Source organism: Fundulus heteroclitus, chromosome 6 (assembly GCF_011125445.2).
Source record: "Fundulus heteroclitus isolate FHET01 chromosome 6, MU-UCD_Fhet_4.1, whole genome shotgun sequence".
In the NCBI taxonomy this organism is placed as follows: domain Eukaryota; kingdom Metazoa; phylum Chordata; class Actinopteri; order Cyprinodontiformes; family Fundulidae; genus Fundulus; species Fundulus heteroclitus.
This window is the reverse complement of record NC_046366.1, coordinates 18,357,052-18,376,289: the sequence shown is the minus strand read 5'-3', so window position 1 is coordinate 18,376,289 and position 19,238 is coordinate 18,357,052. Positions and strand designations below refer to the sequence as shown.

The window sequence follows — 19,238 nt, the reverse complement described above, 5'->3', positions numbered from 1 at the left end:
GTGTACATTCACTTCTTTTCTTGAGGCTGCAGAAACTTTTGTGCCGTGTCTATATCTGCTATTGGGTTTTCAGGCTTATATATTTCTATACTACTGCTTTTCAATATGATAATGCTAGAGTTTGAGAATAAAATTAAGCACATATCTCTCAGATGCAGTTTCAGAAATACAAGGCATGTCAGATATCTTTATAGCCTGTATATTTAAGTGCGTAGACATTTTCACTTGATATGGAAAAGTGTGAATACATAACATTTCAAGTTTTTTGCCTTACTCAATAAGCTTACAGTGATTGCAACTTGCCTTTTTAGACTTATTCACTTTGATATGCAGATCATATTCTTTTTTGTAAATAGCCAAAAAAGCTGTAAACTATGTTGTATCTTGTACAGTGTAAAGTTGTTATTGAATATTTTGTAATAAAGACAATATTGGTGTATAAAATGTCAGTGTGCTTTGGGAATGTCATCTCGTGAAAATAATTTCTGTCTAACCGGATCAAATGCTAATGTTTTGACTAGCTGGGATGTTTTGTGTAAATTATGACTTTTTTTTTTTTTTTTCAAGGGCAATTTTCTGTATTACCCAATGGAATTTCCATTGTAAAACATAATATTTACTCACTGCCCCCTACAAGGAAACCAAACTCCATGCAGCTAACAAACACAGCTTTGTGTGTGGATTTCTCCTTGTTAGCTGAAGTCATTTTCTATCCTTTTGATGCACTTCACGTAACTGGTCTTTAACATTTTTTAAAGTTTCAGCCTTTAACGTTTACATTTATATTTACTTTTTTGCATGTTTTTTTTTTCCCGCCTAAGCCAGCCCAGATTCACAGGACAGTGTTGAGAGCACCTCGGCAAGCTAGCAGCCAAATGAATATCATCACATCTTCAACTCTGGGCGGCAGCCAAAAATTGTTTTCCCAGTGCTGATCCAAAGTTTGTGTAGAGTTCATTCAGTGTAACAGTTAAGTCAACAAACACCTGTCTTGTGCAATCTTTAGACAGATAGTACGGCGTGGGAGTTGTTATTGCTTCACGGAGGAATTTAGCAAATTCCGGTCAGTTGTTAATGATCCGCGGCTCACTCTGAGATTGATGCTTTTTGACAGAGATCGTACTTATCAGGAAGCACAGGAAGCAGTTTAAAAGTGGAGGAGTTAAAGCCAATTCTGAATAATCTGGAACAAATACAGCATACATCCCAGAGAAAATGAAGGGTCAACAAATATGACCCTCTCTAACGTGCAAAAAAAGGTCACAGTATTTGTTGTTCACAAGTGTATTATGATTAGACTTGAACAATATATAATACATACATACATACATACATACATACATACATACATACATACATACAATACAGAAATGTTGAGATAAGCATAATTTAATTTCTGTCTTCCATAAATTGAAGATAGTAAGTGGAAGAAACAGTCTGATCCAGGACTAGAATGATAAAGATATTGGGCTAGGTTCGGTTTTCGTTATCAATGGGTGATAGACACAAATTGTTAATATTAATACTACTAAAGAATAGTTTTGTTTTTTTAAACACCCCATAATCTGGATTACTGGGTTTGTTGTTTAAAGTAATTACTTTTGTAGATCCATTTTGTATACTTGCATAACCCTTACAAGGCTCCATGAAGGTTGCAATTGTTGCAAATGGTCAGATTGTTAGGTGCACATATAAAGTTAGTCCCTTTTAATCAAATGTTTCTGTATAAAATCTCTAACTCCCATGGAAGTTACCAGATTAATAAATAGAGTCCATTATGTGATTTAATCCCTGTGTAGATACATCAATTGTGGATAAGTTTGTAGCACATTTGGGTTATAAAATAATATTTAGAAGTTTCCACATCTCATGATTGTCCAAAAATGGAACATGTATTACTAAACTAGAAACATAATAACACGTGGGTTAAGTGACAGCAAGAGCTTCAGTAAGAGAAGCAGTTTGGAATCTCAAGGTTATTCTGGAGGAGCTCTGGAGGTCCTTAGCTTAGGTAGAAGAAAACTGCTTTAAAGTTTTTCTGAATACATGATTCTACATCAAAATAGGAGCGTCTGGAAATAGAAGCACTGTGTGAATGCCTGCAGAAACTAAACTTAACAAGATTGAGAGTATTTAAGTTATGTCCAGAAAGATTAGTGATTTAGAATCAAAAGCATATAGTGAATACTAATAAATATATATATATATATATATATAACGGAATAAAAAAAAGTGTATTAGTTTGAATGAGCTGCTGTATTATGTTTTGTTTTGTCATGTTGTTTTATGGTGACGGTAAAGTTTGCCTAAGATGAGACAAGGCCAAGTGGTGTCTACTGCAAGTAAGATAGTGACTGCATATGACAGCTCTGCACAAGACTACTGGAAAATGTAAACACTCCCTTTACATTTCCTCTACAACTATAGTTACAACACTCACTGGTCAATTTATTACGACATGTGTGATAGATAGCAAACAAGCATGTCACGTCCACTACTCCTGAATTGTGTGACTGAAAGCCCTCTTTAGCAGTCACAAGTGCTGCAGAGGCCTGTTAATCACTCATTTATTTGGATCAGGTGTGTGGAGGCAGGAAACACCTACGACATGCTGGACAGTGGGTCCTGAGGACCAGGTTACATACTCTTGTACAGTAGGTGGCGGTATGCACAGCAAAGCTATTTGTAATCCACCAATAAAGAAAAAGAAGAATAAGATCTCTGGGCTAATTTTGTCATCTGGACATGGTGTAGATAGATGAATTTCAGTGGTTTAAACAGACCATCAAAATGTGGAATAAAGGGGATTTAGGTAACTTTGAACATTGCATGTTTTTCTGTTGCCAGATTGATTGGTCAGAGTATTTCAGAAACCGCTTGTGTTGCAAATTTTCCCCTCTGTTTACTGCAGAGACGTCCCTTAATCTCACTGCTGTGGCAAAGGATCTGGTTAACAGGCCACACCTGGTAGCAATGATCAGCAATAATTAACACCAACTCTTTCACTACTCACATGTGAGATCAATCTGCTGGCAACTGAAAAATGTAAGTTTTCTGTTCTCATATAGAAAAAAAAAAAGTAACGTTTACAGATCTGGTTGCTTATTGCTCTGGTTTCTAAACATGAATGTATAAGATGGAAAAGGTGCACTTTCTGGAGACAATCCAAGAGGAGTTGGAGCAGGAAGATGAAACTGTGGGAGGTAGAACTGAAGAAGAATTACTTGAGGAGGAGGAGGGAAAAGAAGACGACTTAGCACTTCAAGTGGGCGCAGAGACAGAGGAGGTCCTGGCAGAGAATGAAAGGGAAGAAGATGACGTTCCTCTGAGGGTTCTGAGACCGGGGCGGCGTTCTGGTTCCTTAAGACGTGAGAGTTTCATTCAAATTCAATTCAACGAAGAGAGGAAAGGAACTGAAAACTCTTCAGAGTTTGATGCAAGCACTTGTTCTACTGATCTGAGTGAAGAAGCTGCACCTCTGCCAGTGTTACGGAGTGAGAGGAGATTAAGTAGTGGGAAGCAGAGAATAAAGGCAAGAATAACTAAGCTCTTTATGTTTTTGATGTTTGATATCTAGCGCTGATTAAAAATATGTATTTCTTCTTTCAAGTTCTCGATGAGTAAGTGGCAAAAACAAGCCAGACCAGATCAACCAAAGAAGAAAAGGAGGTCACGGTACAATGAGGTAGTGACCACTAGTTTTCATTTCTTGTCAAGATCTTTACAATCTGAAAAGTAATCCTTTTTTTTTTTTTTTTTTTTTTTTTTTTTTTTAAAGCAGGAGCCTTTTCCTCAGTGGCTAGTGAACTTGATGGTCAACATTGAAGAGGCAAAAACTCATCAACTTGTTATTGAGTAACATTTTTCTTTGTAGATGGACATAAAGCAGGTGGGGAATATGGATGCTGAACGCAGAGTACTCCATTGCAGCTTGTTTTTCACTGGGATGTATACTAGATGACTATAAATTCAGTTTGCAAAACGTGAGAGTTCCTTTTTTCAATTTGATTTTTTTTTGGTACATTAAAGCATTATTTACTTTCCTAACAGTACTTTGCGCAATATAAATTGTGTCTATTCGTGCAGCCTATTATTAAACGGTGTAAGCATTCACAAAAACTTATGTAGGTGCTTAATTTACTTTGGCTTGTTTAAACATGCTTTATTTTGTTCATCCTGAATTGTAAAACAAAGTTCACTTGAAGTGCTTTTTTTTTTTTTTTAAGAGAAATGCTTGATCAGGTCTGTCTACACAGTCTCTGCCACTGGTTATTAAACAAGACCCCATTAACACCAATGAGCATAAAGGTCTACAATCAGTGTAACTTGTAATTACCGATAAAGACCTTATGTACATTGCAATCAGTTTTGCTGATCTCTCAATTGGACTACAGCCAAAAAAAAAATGGAGATTGTAGAATTGCAAAAATGTCTGGTGTTTAAATACTTTAAAGGCACAATATTTCTGATTATGAACTATATATCAGCCATGGAAACTTGTGACTATCATTGCTTTAACTTACTTTGCTAAATGTGGCTCAAGATTTGTGGATTGCCTATGATAGTGCACTTGATTATTAATCCTTCATACACTGCCACCTCACGGCCCAGGATCTCTGGGGTATCCTGGGACCCCACGTTTGAGTGCTGCAATATAAACTACAACTTGAAAACCTTAAAAATGAACAGATCAAGAAAATCCCCTGGGTTAAACAGACCAGGGCCTCAACGTGCAACCAGGCTTGGGGAAACTGCTCTTTCAAGACCGAATGGTAGCTTGGTGAACAGCTTCAGCTCTACAGCCCTTATACTTGTAACTTAATCAGTATAAATGTGGTTGTTCTGTGAAGGCCTCAGAGCTGTGTTCTAGAACATTGATGAATAAATGATGATAAATATGTGGCAACGTTTAGTTATAAAGCAATATCTCAAGCTTTGCACTTTCCACATAGATGAGCCTTACCAATTAACCTCCTTCCTTTTTTTGGAATGTGACTGAGGAAGCCAGAGTATGCACAGCGAGACCATGCAAACTCCATGTGGAAAGACCCCGGGGCCATGATTTGAACCGAGGGCCTTCTCTCTTCAAAGCAAAAGTAGTGCCAACTGCACCACCATGAACTCACTGTTGGATCCATCGTAAACTGGTAGAACTGGAAACCAACCAAACCATGGGTGTTCACCTGAACCAACAGGCCAGGAGGGTATTAATCAGAGAATATGTCTCGAGGAGCTGCAGAAAACCACAGCTCAGGAGGGAGCATCTGTTAATAACATTCATGCATTCAGCAAATTTGGCCTCAATAGATGAGTGGTCAGAAGGATGCCGTTGCCAAAAGAAAGTCATTACAAGTCACATTTGCACTTTGTGACAGGCCATCCATAGGACACAATAGATGTGGAAATATGTGCTTTGATTAAATGAAAGCAAAACTGAACATTTTGGCCCACATACAAAATACTACGTGTGCAGAAATCTATCCCTGAAAAAGTAATCCCTACAGTGTAGCATCGCGGTGGAAACACCATGCTGTGGAGATGCTTTTCTTTAATAGTGACAAGGAGCTAACAGATTGAGTTAATGGGGGTTAAATGAGCTAAATACAGTATAATTCTGGATGAAGACCTGTTAAAGCCTGCCAAAGACTTCCAGATTATGACAAACGTTCAATTTCCGGCAGAATATTGACCCTAAACATCCACATCACAGCTACGCTCTACTTTGTCTTGGTCAATAATATAGAATTACAGCAGAATACATTTACAGTTTCTGTTTGCAACCAGAGAACATGCGAAAAGGTTCAAGGAGCACTGAAATGCATTGTACATTCAGAAGGAAAAGCCATCTTTCAAGCGCCACAGCTTAGTTATCATTCTCTGTCTAGCACTGTGAAAATATATAAGTACCTTCTGTTGAAAAAATACCAAAAATCTTTCAAATTAGCGAGTTGTAAATCAAATCTTACACAGAGGATTGCCCCGGGTCACCTGGGTGCACAGCAGATGTGTGTGTGTGTGGGCTTGTACGTCACACATCATCTGGCATTTGTCACAGGTTGTTTTGGCAAATGCTGCGATGGAAAACATGCCATTATGGTCCTCTTTCTGTACACAAACATGTTGTGATTCTAGCAGAAAAAATCCATAATGTCAGACTTATGCAACCCTGGAGAGGAGTGATCCTGATTGTTTGCCTGCGTGATGGGATGAACCTTCACCAGCAAGCCCAAAGGGGAAAATAGGTTTCCCTTGCCAAAACAACGTCACTGAGCAATCGGCCAGCATTACTTCAAAGGATAGTAGCCTTAACTGTGTTGTCCCACTGGCCAATCGTTCCAACCTTTGAATAACACTGTAGGATTTTGCTATGGAGACTGTGTATCATTTACTGTTTTATCAAGATCTAGTCGAACAGTTTCAGGACATCAAAAGTAGAAGCAAAGCTTGAACAGAGTTGTTTTTTTAAGTACAATCTCTTTATGTCCCAGTGTCAATATTTACTGCCGACCTTGTGAGCGGGGCTCCGCGCACGTCAAGCAGGGTCACCCACTGTTTGTGTTATCTTTGTCAAAAAATGTTTTATATATGTGGTCAATGTGTCAATGATTAACCCCTTATGAGGCCAGATCTCCATACAAATATGGGTGCTTCACAGAAATCCCATAAGAAGAAAAAGCCTGAGCTGTTTGGCGTACTATTAAGAAGCGTGACTACGACGAGCAATGCTTGAATTTTCCGAGAAGCTGACATTTGTCGCGGCGCTGGCTCTGGCCGTGGTGGCTTTGGGGGGTTCGTCCCCGGTGGTAGGGCCAGAGCCAATCCGCTGTGCTCCGTGTACACAGCAGGCGCTGAGCGACTGTCCTGCAGTCCCTGCCGACTGCAAGCAAGTGCTGAAGGAGCCTGGCTGTGGTTGCTGCATGGCGTGCGCTCTGGAGAAAGGTGCTTCCTGCGGGGTTCACACAGCCCACTGCGGTGAGGGTCTACGCTGCACTCCCAGGCCGGGTGAGGCCAGACCACTCCATGCCCTGACCAGAGGGCAGGGAGTGTGCACCGAGGAGGAACAAGGTAGGCTTAGGGGTTCTCTTTCTAATGTATGTCTTAAAAAAAAAAGTAATATGTCGTGGCTTTAAATGAAAACCGAGAGCTTTTTTTCTGATGCTGTGCATTTTCCAACACTCCTGCAGAGGCAGCTGATGAAGTCCAAGAACATGGCTCTGTGCACTACATGTTGGGACTTAACCTTCCCTCTGACCTCCAAGACACCGCTGAGGGCCACGAGAGCTTAAAAGCCAGAGTTAACGCGATCCGCAACAAACTGGTCCAGCAGGTGAGACAATGCGGAGCTGCTTAACACACAAGAGGAAGGCCAAAAAAATCTAGAGGTCATTTCAAAGCCACTTTCACAGATAACGGGGTCATAACGTCTCTGTTTCTGTGTTCTTAAAGGGTCCCTGTCATGTTGAACTGCACGCAGCCTTGGATAGGATCGCCAGCTCTCAGCAGCAGCTGGGTGATAAGTTCACCACGTTCTACCTCCCGAACTGTGACAAACACGGCTACTACAAAGCCAAGCAGGTGAGGGTTAGTTTCTATGTTTAATTTCACCCCCCCGCCTGGGAGGTATTCAGTTACTGGGTCATTTGTGACCGGTGCTTGTTTTGTGTTTCAGTGCGAGTCGTCTCTGGTTGGACCGCCGATCCGATGCTGGTGTGTTTCTTCTTGGAACGGGAAGAAGCTGCCAGGTTCCAGCGACCTTCTCGCCGATGCACAGTGCCATCAAGAAGTCGCTCTCTAAGACACGGGTTCTGCGACGTAAACAGATGCAGCTGTTCTGAGAGACTTCAACTTTGAGTAAATATGTAAAACTAACCTAATTAACTAAAAATGTAAAAATCATATGAGGCGAAACGCCCAACTATTTTATGAACATTATGTATAACATTATTTATTCTTTTGTTGTATATTCTTGCAACCATTATCGAAGCGTCTTTTGAAGAGTTATGTTTGTGACGTTTGGCCAACTAAATAACTCCATTACTCATGAAAAAAAAAACAGGTCTGCTACTCCGCTAAGTTTGCTTTGTTATAAGTCAAGAAAACAACAACATCTTGTAGTCAATTCATTTATACTGTTGACATTTTCTGGATCTATGTTCATTTAGTCAAAGTGGATTCTTAAAGTGAGTCACGATGGCTGAGCAAAATATACGAAGGCTATCCAAGACGCTGCACATTATAGCATGCACTGCTCATCTTTTGTCTACCTCCGCTTGCATCTGCAGGTTCTTTCTTTGATCAATGGTTGCGTCTTTTCTTGTATTTATTCGCATATGCATATGAGTTTGATGTAAAAAGAAAATAACGTAGAGTGAAGTGGATTGTTTATGAAATGCTGCTACACTGTTAATGCATTTTTTTTTAATAAACTGTTGTACATAACCCTTATGTTGATGTGTGTAAATACAGTTTTCATCAAGTTCAAATCATTTTTAATGTCTTTAATTTTTAATCAGAGAGACAAAAAAAGCAAGAGCTTTACCTATTTTTACAGCCTTTATTAAGTAAAAATAGATTTGGATTGCTGGACTGTACAGGCAAACATACGTCAGCTAAGAAAAGCCCAGAACAAAATCTCTGGCAATATGAAAAATCATAAAAAAAATGGCAGAGGTCTTCATTCCAACTATTCAGCTTATGCAAGAAATGTCAATAATAACAGTAATAGCCACAGCGGAGAGATAAAAAACAAAATATTTTTCTTTCTGTGGCTTAAGATCCAGCATAAAATTCCTTTAAATGCATTATAGGTAGCGTTTGAGCTGCACAATCCCATCGTACTCCACTGGAAACAATGAAATTCATTCAAACAGGCTTTCAACATAAGGCACTGCATGAGTACACTGAACAGCAAATTCATACATATTTACATTTTCATGGTCATCCACATACGAAAAGACTGTTACAAATCACAAGAATACAGGTGATGATTACACAACAAAAAAACGTATGTACACATATGCAATGCCATATAATTGTGCGTAAAAACAAAGAGCTATCAATTCGCCGTCCGTGACGTGACGTGTCGTGCGGGTGTGTTTCTTAATCAGTTTAAGGCATTCAAAATGAATTTTGAACCGTGTAACGTTTCCAGAAGCTGTCCAGGTGGTAGTAAGAAATAAAAGAGCTTATCTTCTGTGCGTAGCATAAATTCCAGGACTTTCCTCTTGATACACTCTCTCCGCTCCCTTTGTTCTGCCTTAGTGGAAGAAAAGGGTCCCACAGGCAACAGATAGAGACGGCAAACATCCATATATCAGCCGAGCCATCTCTTGACCTCTCCTTCAATATCCTTAGTGTCTAGTTGTTTACAGTTCATTTTGTTTACTCGCAAAACTCCCTCCCTCCCCAGCCTGCGTGACTCCTTATTGGCTCCCGGAGTTGTAGCGCTGGACTCCTCGCTCCTTCCCATCAAACCCTGGCAGAGGCTGCCCATATTTGTCCACGCACCAACAGAAGCCTCGCTTTCTGCCTTTGGACGGACGGCACTGAAAGTACACAAAGGGTACAAGTTGATGGGAGAGAAGACAGATGCAGGACGCCTTGCCACACTAAACGCAAAACAACCCCCCCCCCCCAAAAAAAATAAAAAAAATAAAAAATGTGAAGTATGCAAAGCCACTCTTGCCAATGAAGCAAAACAGCATAGTTAAGAGGCGTTAATGCTCAGACTGTGCCGAGCCCGTGCAACCTTGGCCGTCCAACATGCTGCTGTATTTTGAGCTGCTTTTTTACGGTCTGCCTCCTGTTACAGACATGTATGGAGAGCTTTAAGGTAAATAGAACCATGGTAAAATATTTACTTAGTCCCATTTGTGAACAACTGTGAATCAAAATCTATTTTCAGACGCTGCTGGCCAGAACGAATCATCTGTTGCTGATTATACCCCACAGCTCCAAATTATGGGTACTACAAATGACTTACAGAGTCTGTGGAGCTATCCAAGGGCTGTTATTTTACTGCCAATTTTACTAAAGGTTAACCTCCACTCCAGTCAAACATGCAGCCATTCATTTCAAGGGCTAAAGCAACTGTGCCATGGCTCCACAGGCTGGGTTAACGTTGATCAGGAGGGGAGATTTTTTTTTTTTTTAACTCAATATTTTAGAAACAATTTTGACTTATATGATCAGTTTCTAAAAAGCATGTTGTCACTGCTATGCAAAAATACATTTTAATTAAAGCTGCATAATAAGAAAAAGTGTCAAAACTGGAATTATTTAGTGATGAAAGAAAATGTTTTGAATAAACATTTGCAGTTATTAAAGCTGCAATTAGGCAGGTTACACTTATCAACCAAGGTTTTGTACAGGTACAGCTTTATTTTTCCATCAGATCGTTCACACTTTTTTAAAAAGTATTTTTTAAATAAGATTCAACAGAAAGTACAGTTATTGAGCACAAAGTGGCACAGCCTTGCTCCTCTGCCATCCTGTAGCTGTGCACTTCCAATCAGCTGGCTGGAAGAAGGCGATTATACGTTTCCCCTGCTAACAACAAAGTTAATTTGATGCATCAGCATTTTTCTGCGTGCAAAAGAACATGAACTTTCATGGACTGAGAACTAAAGGAGCACCGGCGTCACTCTTATGCAATGGTTCTTGAAATGTTTTGATAGGGGTTTACAACACTGTTTTGGAAGTACAGTTGATAAGTTACAGGGAGCAGGTTTTGAGCAGCTGACTCCAGGCTGCAACTATATAACTATATAACCAGCTTATATCAGCTTGTTTATGTTACACTGTGAGAATCGGAAAGGGGGGATAAATGCATAATATCCTGTGAAATTAAAATGGAAAACATATTACTTTTTAGTCTTTTGCTCAAGTCTATGCAAAAATAATAAAAACATGTTATAACCATTATTTTAACAAGGGCTGTTGCTGGAGTCTCTGTATTTTTATTTTTAAAGCATGTTTCCCAATACCTGCAGTTAACAACTACTGTCTGCAAGCATGATCATTTTGCATGGCCAGTTTTAATCACAGCCTGTTGACTTGCAAAACTGCATAATAGTTTGTGCCAATTATTTTTTGATTGAATTTGGGGTTTCCCTCTCAGAATTAGAGCCTTTTCCACCCTTTGGACTGACGTTCACAGTGACAGAGAGACAGACTGCAGCTGTTGCTCCCCGTCCGCCTGTCTCATTTGTAGTGCTTTTACTGCTGTGTTCGAAGTTAACACAAACAGCTTAGCGCAGTTTAGACACTACTAATTACTTGAAAAACAAAGCAATATGCTTCTGAAGCATGACAACAACTTCCTCTTTAAGTTGTCCGCACATGTTTAACTGGAATTTTAGCCTAGCACTAAAGGAAACTACTCAACACTAAGAAGCAAGAAGATTAAAGACTATCGGCTATAGCTGTATGCGTTAAGTACAATATATCTTTGTGAATTAATGATAAAGCTTTGCACATGACCCATGCTCAGAATGTTATAGTGGTTTTCTCAGCCGAGTCAACCTATGTTGGAGAAAAAATATTGTAGTTCCACTGCTGGTGTCAGGAAGAATAGCGCTACAGCATCCAGGGTGACACTGGGGAGTAAGTGGCAATATTATTGAGATGTAGTTATTTTTTAAATGAATTTGGGGATGTAAAATATTTTCAAGCATATCAAGGATTTCAACATGGTAGTGACTTTATTTACTTTGATCAGACTGGGATTCGGCATGTGCCTATGTCTAGGGTTAAGTAACTCCGATGGGAACGTGGACAATCACTATTACTAAGTTATAACTGTAATCATCAACATTTCATATCACTTAAGCATGACCAGGAATAAAAGCTGCTTTACTGTTTAAAAAATATGTAATTATATCATCTTATACATTTTTTGCAAATACCGTGCAATTGTTGTATTCTTACGCAAGGTTACCATGCAAAGCGTGACATATGAGCCCGCTATTTTAGACCTGGTTATAAGAAGTTATAAGACGGCCAAGCAGAGGGGTGGGGGGGTTGATGTGTAAAAAGATCATGTGTTTTGATGATGCAGCAGAGTTGGAACCCCAAAGGTCTCCATGTGAATGAGTCAGAGCTGCTCATTTATTACAGCCCGATCGTGGGTGAACCAATTGGGGTGGGGACGGCTGCAACTCTATTTCTGTGTCTGCCTCTCAAAAGTCCAGCAATTATGGGGCGAGCACATGGGGTGCCAGTGGCCACCTTGACGTCTGTCTCCCTGGGAGGGGAGGTAAGACAGCCGTCGTCCCAGTCATCAGCTCTGCTGGGGTTTGGCCCCTGTGGTTTGTGTTTCCAGAGCCGGTGGCTATGGTCTGCCTCACTGGTGCGGTGCAGTGACGAAGCTCTAATAACTACCGATGTAAAACAAGAGGACAGCAGAGAGGCTGTAATTGGGAGGCAGAAAACCTAAAGTTTGAGTCACTTGAGTTGAGCATTTAATCTTTATTAACTCAGCTTGTAAAAACAAAAACAACAAAAAAATGCAAATTTTCACTAGGCAGTCTTTTAAAGCTGCACAGATGGTAAGCAAGCAGATTATTTAACAATGGAATATGTTGACTGATTAACAATGCAGAATCTAAGCAAATTCTGACTATCTGTACCTGCTTTTTCCTATAGAAGCCCTTCTTGTCACAGTTTGGGATGCGGAAACCTCTGGGGTTGAGGATGTTGAGAATTTTTAGGGTGCTGAGAATGCGCTCCATCTCTCTTCGACAGGGACCCTAAAACAATTATGGAAAAAGTTTAGTTTCACTAATCACACACAAAAAATTATGCACAGAATATGCACGTAATTCATGCTTTAAGCACATGCCACATAATTTTTGCGCAAGGTTAATTGGCTTTGTGAATAAGCTAAGTCGGACTCCCTTTGCAGTACACCCTGCTCAGCTGTAATACCTTAACAATGGTGGCGGCAATATAAAACAGGCAGTGGATTAAAAAAAATGAATTCATCTGACTTGAAGAGGCTTAACAGTTTACAAAGCTGCTTGGAACTCTTACATGTAACACAAAGGATGGAGGATAAATTGAAATCAAACAGCTCAAGGACTGAGCCAAAAGGCTTGTTCTCAAGTCCAAGTACTTCAGTCACTAATCAGAGAAGCCAGTCAAAGCCCATTACACGAGTGTGCTCACTTCTCTGGCCAAAGCAAGATCAAAATAGCAGCAGGGCTTCCCAACAGGCCCTCACATCAGCCAATCCATCATTTGCTGGCTCTCGGAGCACCCGGCACGCGGACGCCTTGTGGCCAAACAACCGCCTGACCCGGGTCAGCCGCTGGGCCGTGGTACACGCTTGTTGCCATGTCACTCCGCTGTACCAGATCCCTGCCAACCGTCGGCACTGCTATCCAAAACATTTCATCACCCGCAGTGGGGAGAGAAAACACCAAAACACAGAGGAGAGGAGAAAAACATTCTTTCAGTGTGCTCAGAAGTCAGAAAAATGTTTGCGGTACTTACATACGCAGGTTCCCGTTTGGTTTCTAGAGAGATGTTTAGTTGGTCTGTGATGACTGGTCCTGGGAGATGCTCCATCTTAAAGATCTGGGTTGCCTTCTGTTGCTCCCATCTGATGGCATTTGACTTTGCGGAGGATAAGTAGGGGTAAAGCGAGGGCCTGGGGGGTGCAGTGTTACATGAAGTTTCAGGGTCCGGCCTGGATGGTCTACCCTCCTTATCCTTAGCCGCTGGGTTGTCTGCCAAAGTTTTAGAACAGTGTGTTTATTTGCAAGACAGAGCATAAAGAGATTCATCATGTAGGGTGGAAAGGTTTTCACATTTCTTCAGGAAGTAACAAAGCTAAGTTTGATGATTTTCTAAGAAAAAAAAAACACTAGCTTTGACGCTGAAAATGATCACACACAAGTTTAAGCAGGTAGACAACTAAAACTTGAAACAGAGAGCCATATTGCTTCTACTTTGCAAAAATGCAGATATTGCCATAATTATAGTGTAATTTGTGATTTATTTTCTTCTTTTCCCATTCCAGTGTCTAATCAAACCTTGTTTATTACTCTGCCTGGATAAATCTCGCTCAAAATATCAATAATATAATAATAATAATAATAATAATAATAATAATAATGACTTTTAATAAAGATTAAAAGCTTGTTACTAAGATGGATTTTCACAGAAACTGATAAATGTTTTGCGCATCGCTGTAGGTCATGCACAATACAGGAAACACAAACAAGTGTCAAGGACCATTAAAAAGTTATACTTAGATCACCTCTGAATCAAGTCAGCAAGATAAGAAACAGACTGTCCACAACCAACATTTTAAAATGACCTTCATATTGAGACAACTGGACGGACAATCAAAGATGTCTAACTGAGTAAAGACAAAATACGTGTTGATCAAAGGCAGAGCTGGCACTGTCCGGTGCAGTAGTTAATGTTTCAGTTTCTCCTTGGTTAAGCTGCAGATAATTGTTGCTCCACTACTACTGCTGCTTAATGCTTGTCAAGCTATTATTTGAGAAAGACTAAACATGGATCTCAGAGGGTTTAAATGAGCAGTATGTTTTATATCACAAGCAAAGAAGATGATAAGAAGCATCATGGAGCTGCTGAATTATTTGACATAAAGGAGGAACAGATAAGAAAGACAAGATCATTTCCTAGAACCGAACGTATGAGCCATTAAATCATGCTTATCACATAGTTAAGCAGAACTTATTTAAAACCCAAGCATTTGTAGTCTCTTAAACAACATCAAACATTGTCCAAAACCAAGGTATAATATGATCAAGCTTTTTGGCACTTTTCTTAATATGTGCATGATTTTGCCCATATTTCTTGAATTTATAGAACTTAAATATGCTTAATGGTGTCTGTTGCTTCTTTTTTTTTTCTCTGTAAGTTCTCTGCCATAAATTTGACCATTTTCAAAACTGGCCCCACCCGGACCCCCTATTATGAGCACACTCCAAGCTCTACACAGAAGTTGGCAACACTACTGACACATGATTTTTTTTTTTTTTTTTTTTTTTTTTTTTGCCTATACGGATGCTCGAGGATGATCCATGCAGACTGAAATGATCACCTGGCACTTCATTGACCGGAGATGTGGGTGTAGGTCTGACCGACGGCCGCCCGCTCGTGGCGTTTACGCAAACACCTCGACCCTCGAGCAGCGCCTGCAGAGGTTTCGTTTCACCTGGCTGGTGCTGACAGGTCAGCCCGGCGCTGCACCTCCCGGTGTACACCCCGCAAGGCTGGCCGAAGCTCAGGGCGCAAGTCATGCAGCAGCCGCAACCCGGTTCGCGGACTCTTTCGGCGCAATCCTTGGGCAAAGGCTTGCACAAAAGCCGCGCTCTGGTGTCGCACGGCTCGCATCTGATGACCGGCCCGCTCGCACCTGACCTGCGGGTGAGCGATGCCACCAGAAAAGTCACGCAGAGTGCTACAAAATAGGAATCCATGGTGATGCGAGAGAGAGAGAGAGAACGCGAGCTGCAGGGAGGAGGCGCACAGTCCCGCTGCGGCTAGTTTCCACTGGTCAGCTTCCCTCATTCACATCCAGCCTGCGGACAAAACATCTCAATATATAGACCCCAATGACTGTAGTCACACCCCCGAAAGGCTTGTGGCGCACTGCTGAATAACTCCCCTTGTTTTGCACACTTTAAGAGCAGTTGGGTTTGGCTTTAGCCAGCCATACTAACACTCACATTTATAACGTTCGCTTTCGATATTCTGTGCAGTACGCCGGATTTCTTTTTTCTTTTGAACAACCCTAAATGAATAGGCCTACCCAGGGAGCCGTTGGCAAAAATACAACCGATGTCATGTTATTTAGAAATCATGCATAAAAATAGATGAGTAAATAAACGCGCAATGCACCCCAGCAGAGTCCACACCGGGGTGCACACATTAACCATACTCGCAGTCGTGCCTAGGAGGCGCTAATGTGTCATGTGCCAGAAATGAAGGAACATTTCGATCTTGGCACAATTATATATCTATCTATATCTATCTATCTATCTATCTATCTATCTATCTATCTATCTATCTATCTATCTATCTATCTATCTATCTATCTATCTATCTATCTATCTATATATATATATATATATATATATATATATATATATATATATATATATATATATATATACTTTCTATGTTCCCCCAATTGATAAAAATTATATAACTGCAATATTTTCGCCAAATTTAATGGGATATAAATCCTTTTCAACTTAACTGAAAAACAATTATACGTGTTACAAGGAAAAAAAGAACATCGCAAATAAAAAGGTTCATTAACTCAGTTATTTATGTAAATAGCAGCGTTCGATACATTGCTACTTAATTCAATTTCAACACTGATTCTTCTTTGGTGGGAGCTGATCATTATCAGGGATCAGTTCACCTGGTACAGAGCCTATATCCCTTCATGCTGCATTTCGGTTTGATTGACAATCTTGGGCCATTTGCTGCACATCTTCCCTGTTTTCTCTCCCCTTCTCTCTCAGCCCTCTTTCAATAAAGGTCACCAGTGCCAAAAAAAAATTGTATGTAAAAACTATTCATGCCCTTCTCAGTATTGAATAGAATAATCTTCATAGACATTACCACCAAAAAAAAAAAAAAAAAAAAATCCAACCTTTCTTTCTGATCAGCTTTTTTTTTATGTTTTCTCTGGCATTTAGATTATTTAGCTTCAGCGATGAGCTCCAAATCTCTGAGATTGAAACACAACAGCCTGCTGGAATCTCCCCCACATCCTGGTCAGCAGCTTGGTTATACACTGCTGTGGGATGGCACCAACCAACATCCACTGAAGTCAGCTAATGAGGTTTCTTTGGTCACTATGGCATGAGCAACAAATCCAAAATGATTTCACAAACATTCAATGGGCCTGAGGTCAGGACGGTAGGCAGACAATTTTATCCTCTCCACTACCAAATTTTGGATTTAGGCAATGATAAACCCTGCTCTCTGTTTTATATATATATATATATATATATATATATATATATATATATATATATATATATATATATATATATATAAATCAACATATTAGCAGATAGAGTTAAGTCACTATCAGCGAAGATATGGGATTCCCACTGGTTGCAGAATCTCACCATGATGTCTTCCTGCATTGAGATTGCCCTCTAACGATTAAAAGCCTTGTTTTTTCAGAAAGGGAGATGCCAGCCCACACCATCACACTGCCTCTGCCAATAGCTGTCTGGTATTGGCAGAAATTATTTGGCAAGCTTCTCTTGGGTGCAGCACACATGCTTAGCTCTGCTGCTCAACCCACAGACACATTTTTCCTTACAAATTTGGGGCCATAAAACAGGAAATAAACATGTGTTGTTTTTTTCAAAGCCAGAAGATTTAAAGCAATGTTCACAAAAAGAAGCTGACCAAAGAAACTGTAAATTGACCAAACACAAAGTTCTTTACTTTTGTTTTTGCAAAGTGCGTGTAAAAAAAGATCCAACGAACAATCAACTTGTTTGAGATGGACTGAAGTAAAGTACAAACTGTTTTGTGGACTTCACCAAAGCACCACAGTAATAAAGTTTAATTGGCTTTGTAGATACACAATCCTAAAGAGGGAGAGTCCAGCATCACATCAGTACAAGCAAGTTATTAATTTGTTTTTAGGCAATTGAAACTCTAATGTGTTCAGCCTCTGGATTAACGTGTGATGTGTGATCACTGCATTTTTCTGAGAAGGTATTTAATTTTTCTTAACAACACAGTGCTAAACCAAGTCCTGCATGTCTTATACCAGTGTACATCATAACTAACAGAGTAAATGAATGAACCTAGTCAACAAAAGCATTTAAAATGTTGCCCTTCAAAAGTTTGTAACATTTTTTTTAACCAGAGTTAAAAATTATACATTTTTGTGCCCGCAATTTCTGCCAGTTTTTTTTTTTTTTTTTTTTTTTTTTTGTTCTTGACTAGAGAAAGGAAAACATACTTTAATCCAACAGCCCAGAACACCTCAGACATGATTCAAGGTAGAACATTCCATTCTTTTGTATCGTGTTTCTTTATAATGTAAAAAAAAAAAAAAAAAAAAAAAAGCACCTCTTGTACTTGTTATTCACACATTAATCTCTGTATCTGTTAGGATATGTGATATAGTTAGCTTAGTTCTGCTCATTTGTCTGTGCTAAATGGCGCACCTTAAAATGACGGCGCTTACTGCGCATGTAAGTGAGAAAATTCCAGGGTACATCCGTGACATTCTTGAGGGCCACTAATAAACGGGCACTTACGTCTAACAATAACCCTGCACAAATGTCCCAAAAAACTTAAATAAAAAAAAGCAGCGCTAAGTTGAGGTGTACCATTGCTATTTGATTTTAAAAATGTCTTGGAAGTCAAAGTCAAGTGTCTTGCCAAGAAGCACTGGCATGCTGCCATCTGTTAACAGACAGGTCTACAGCAGAGCAGTGCTTGTGGAATGCCAAGCATTTGTTTCATATGCTTAAAAAAAGATTGCTGATTTTCCTCCTTTTTTCCTGCATTCTTAGCTCTTCTGAAGGGGCTCTCTCAGCCACCTGTGCATATTCGGCATAGCAAAGGGGGCAAGAGTAATGTAGTGGAGGAATGTCGTCCTGCCGAGCAGCCACTCAATAAAAAAGGAAGTGTGAAGAATGTGCCTTTGTGGACACAGGATATTACTGTACACGTGTTTAACGTAAGCTGCAGTCAAACGCTACACCGGCCAACCGCAACAGCTTGTCGAATCTTAATCCAGTGTAATTTTCCACTGCTTTAAGATGATTTGGGTAAATCAGATATACATGCTTGGAGCTCTGTGAGTGCTGGATGTGCTCCAGCAGCCAGACTGTAGAATACTGTCAACTATTGCGCTGATGCCCTTTGCTAAATATAAACCAGCTACTTAATACAGCAGGGAAAATTAAATACCGACCACGCAAATGTATTTATATTTTAGGCTTTTGACACAAAATTCTCATCCCCGGTTGGCATGCAAAGAAATCAAAACAAACCAATTAAAACTTGTGTTATGAAATGAAATAACAGAGGGAAAGCGTACCAAAAACCTGAAAAATAAGCTGCTGAAAGGCTTAGAAAGCCAAGCAAATAGCTGTAATCTGTCTGTATTTACGGACCAATTCTGACCTCTATTAGTGCCATTCTAAACATCAACTAGTGCACGCCTTATTGAAGGCCTAAAAAAAGGGTTCTTATTTCCAAGGCGTTGT

General features: G+C 39.9%; 2 protein-coding genes across 2 annotated transcripts; one reads left to right on the top strand and one right to left on the bottom strand.

Annotated features, from left to right (window-relative positions):
• The first annotated feature begins 6,657 nt into the window (after positions 1 to 6,657).
• On the top strand, positions 6,658 to 8,445 carry LOC105935222 (insulin-like growth factor-binding protein 1). The gene is made up of 4 exons (XM_012875525.3): positions 6,658 to 7,065; positions 7,185 to 7,327; positions 7,447 to 7,575; positions 7,670 to 8,445. Exons 1-4 carry the CDS (start codon positions 6,723 to 6,725, stop codon positions 7,793 to 7,795), a joined length of 741 nt encoding a protein of 246 aa, XP_012730979.1. The 5' UTR covers positions 6,658 to 6,722; the 3' UTR covers positions 7,796 to 8,445.
• Positions 8,446 to 8,534: 89 nt separating this feature from the next.
• On the bottom strand, positions 8,535 to 15,615 carry LOC105935214 (insulin-like growth factor-binding protein 3). The gene is made up of 4 exons (XM_012875512.3): positions 15,080 to 15,615; positions 13,495 to 13,730; positions 12,630 to 12,749; positions 8,535 to 9,545 (listed from the first exon to the last, which is right to left on the bottom strand). Exons 1-4 carry the CDS (start codon positions 15,456 to 15,458, stop codon positions 9,423 to 9,425), a joined length of 858 nt encoding a protein of 285 aa, XP_012730966.3. The 5' UTR covers positions 15,459 to 15,615; the 3' UTR covers positions 8,535 to 9,422.
• Positions 15,616 to 19,238: the final 3,623 nt, after the last annotated feature.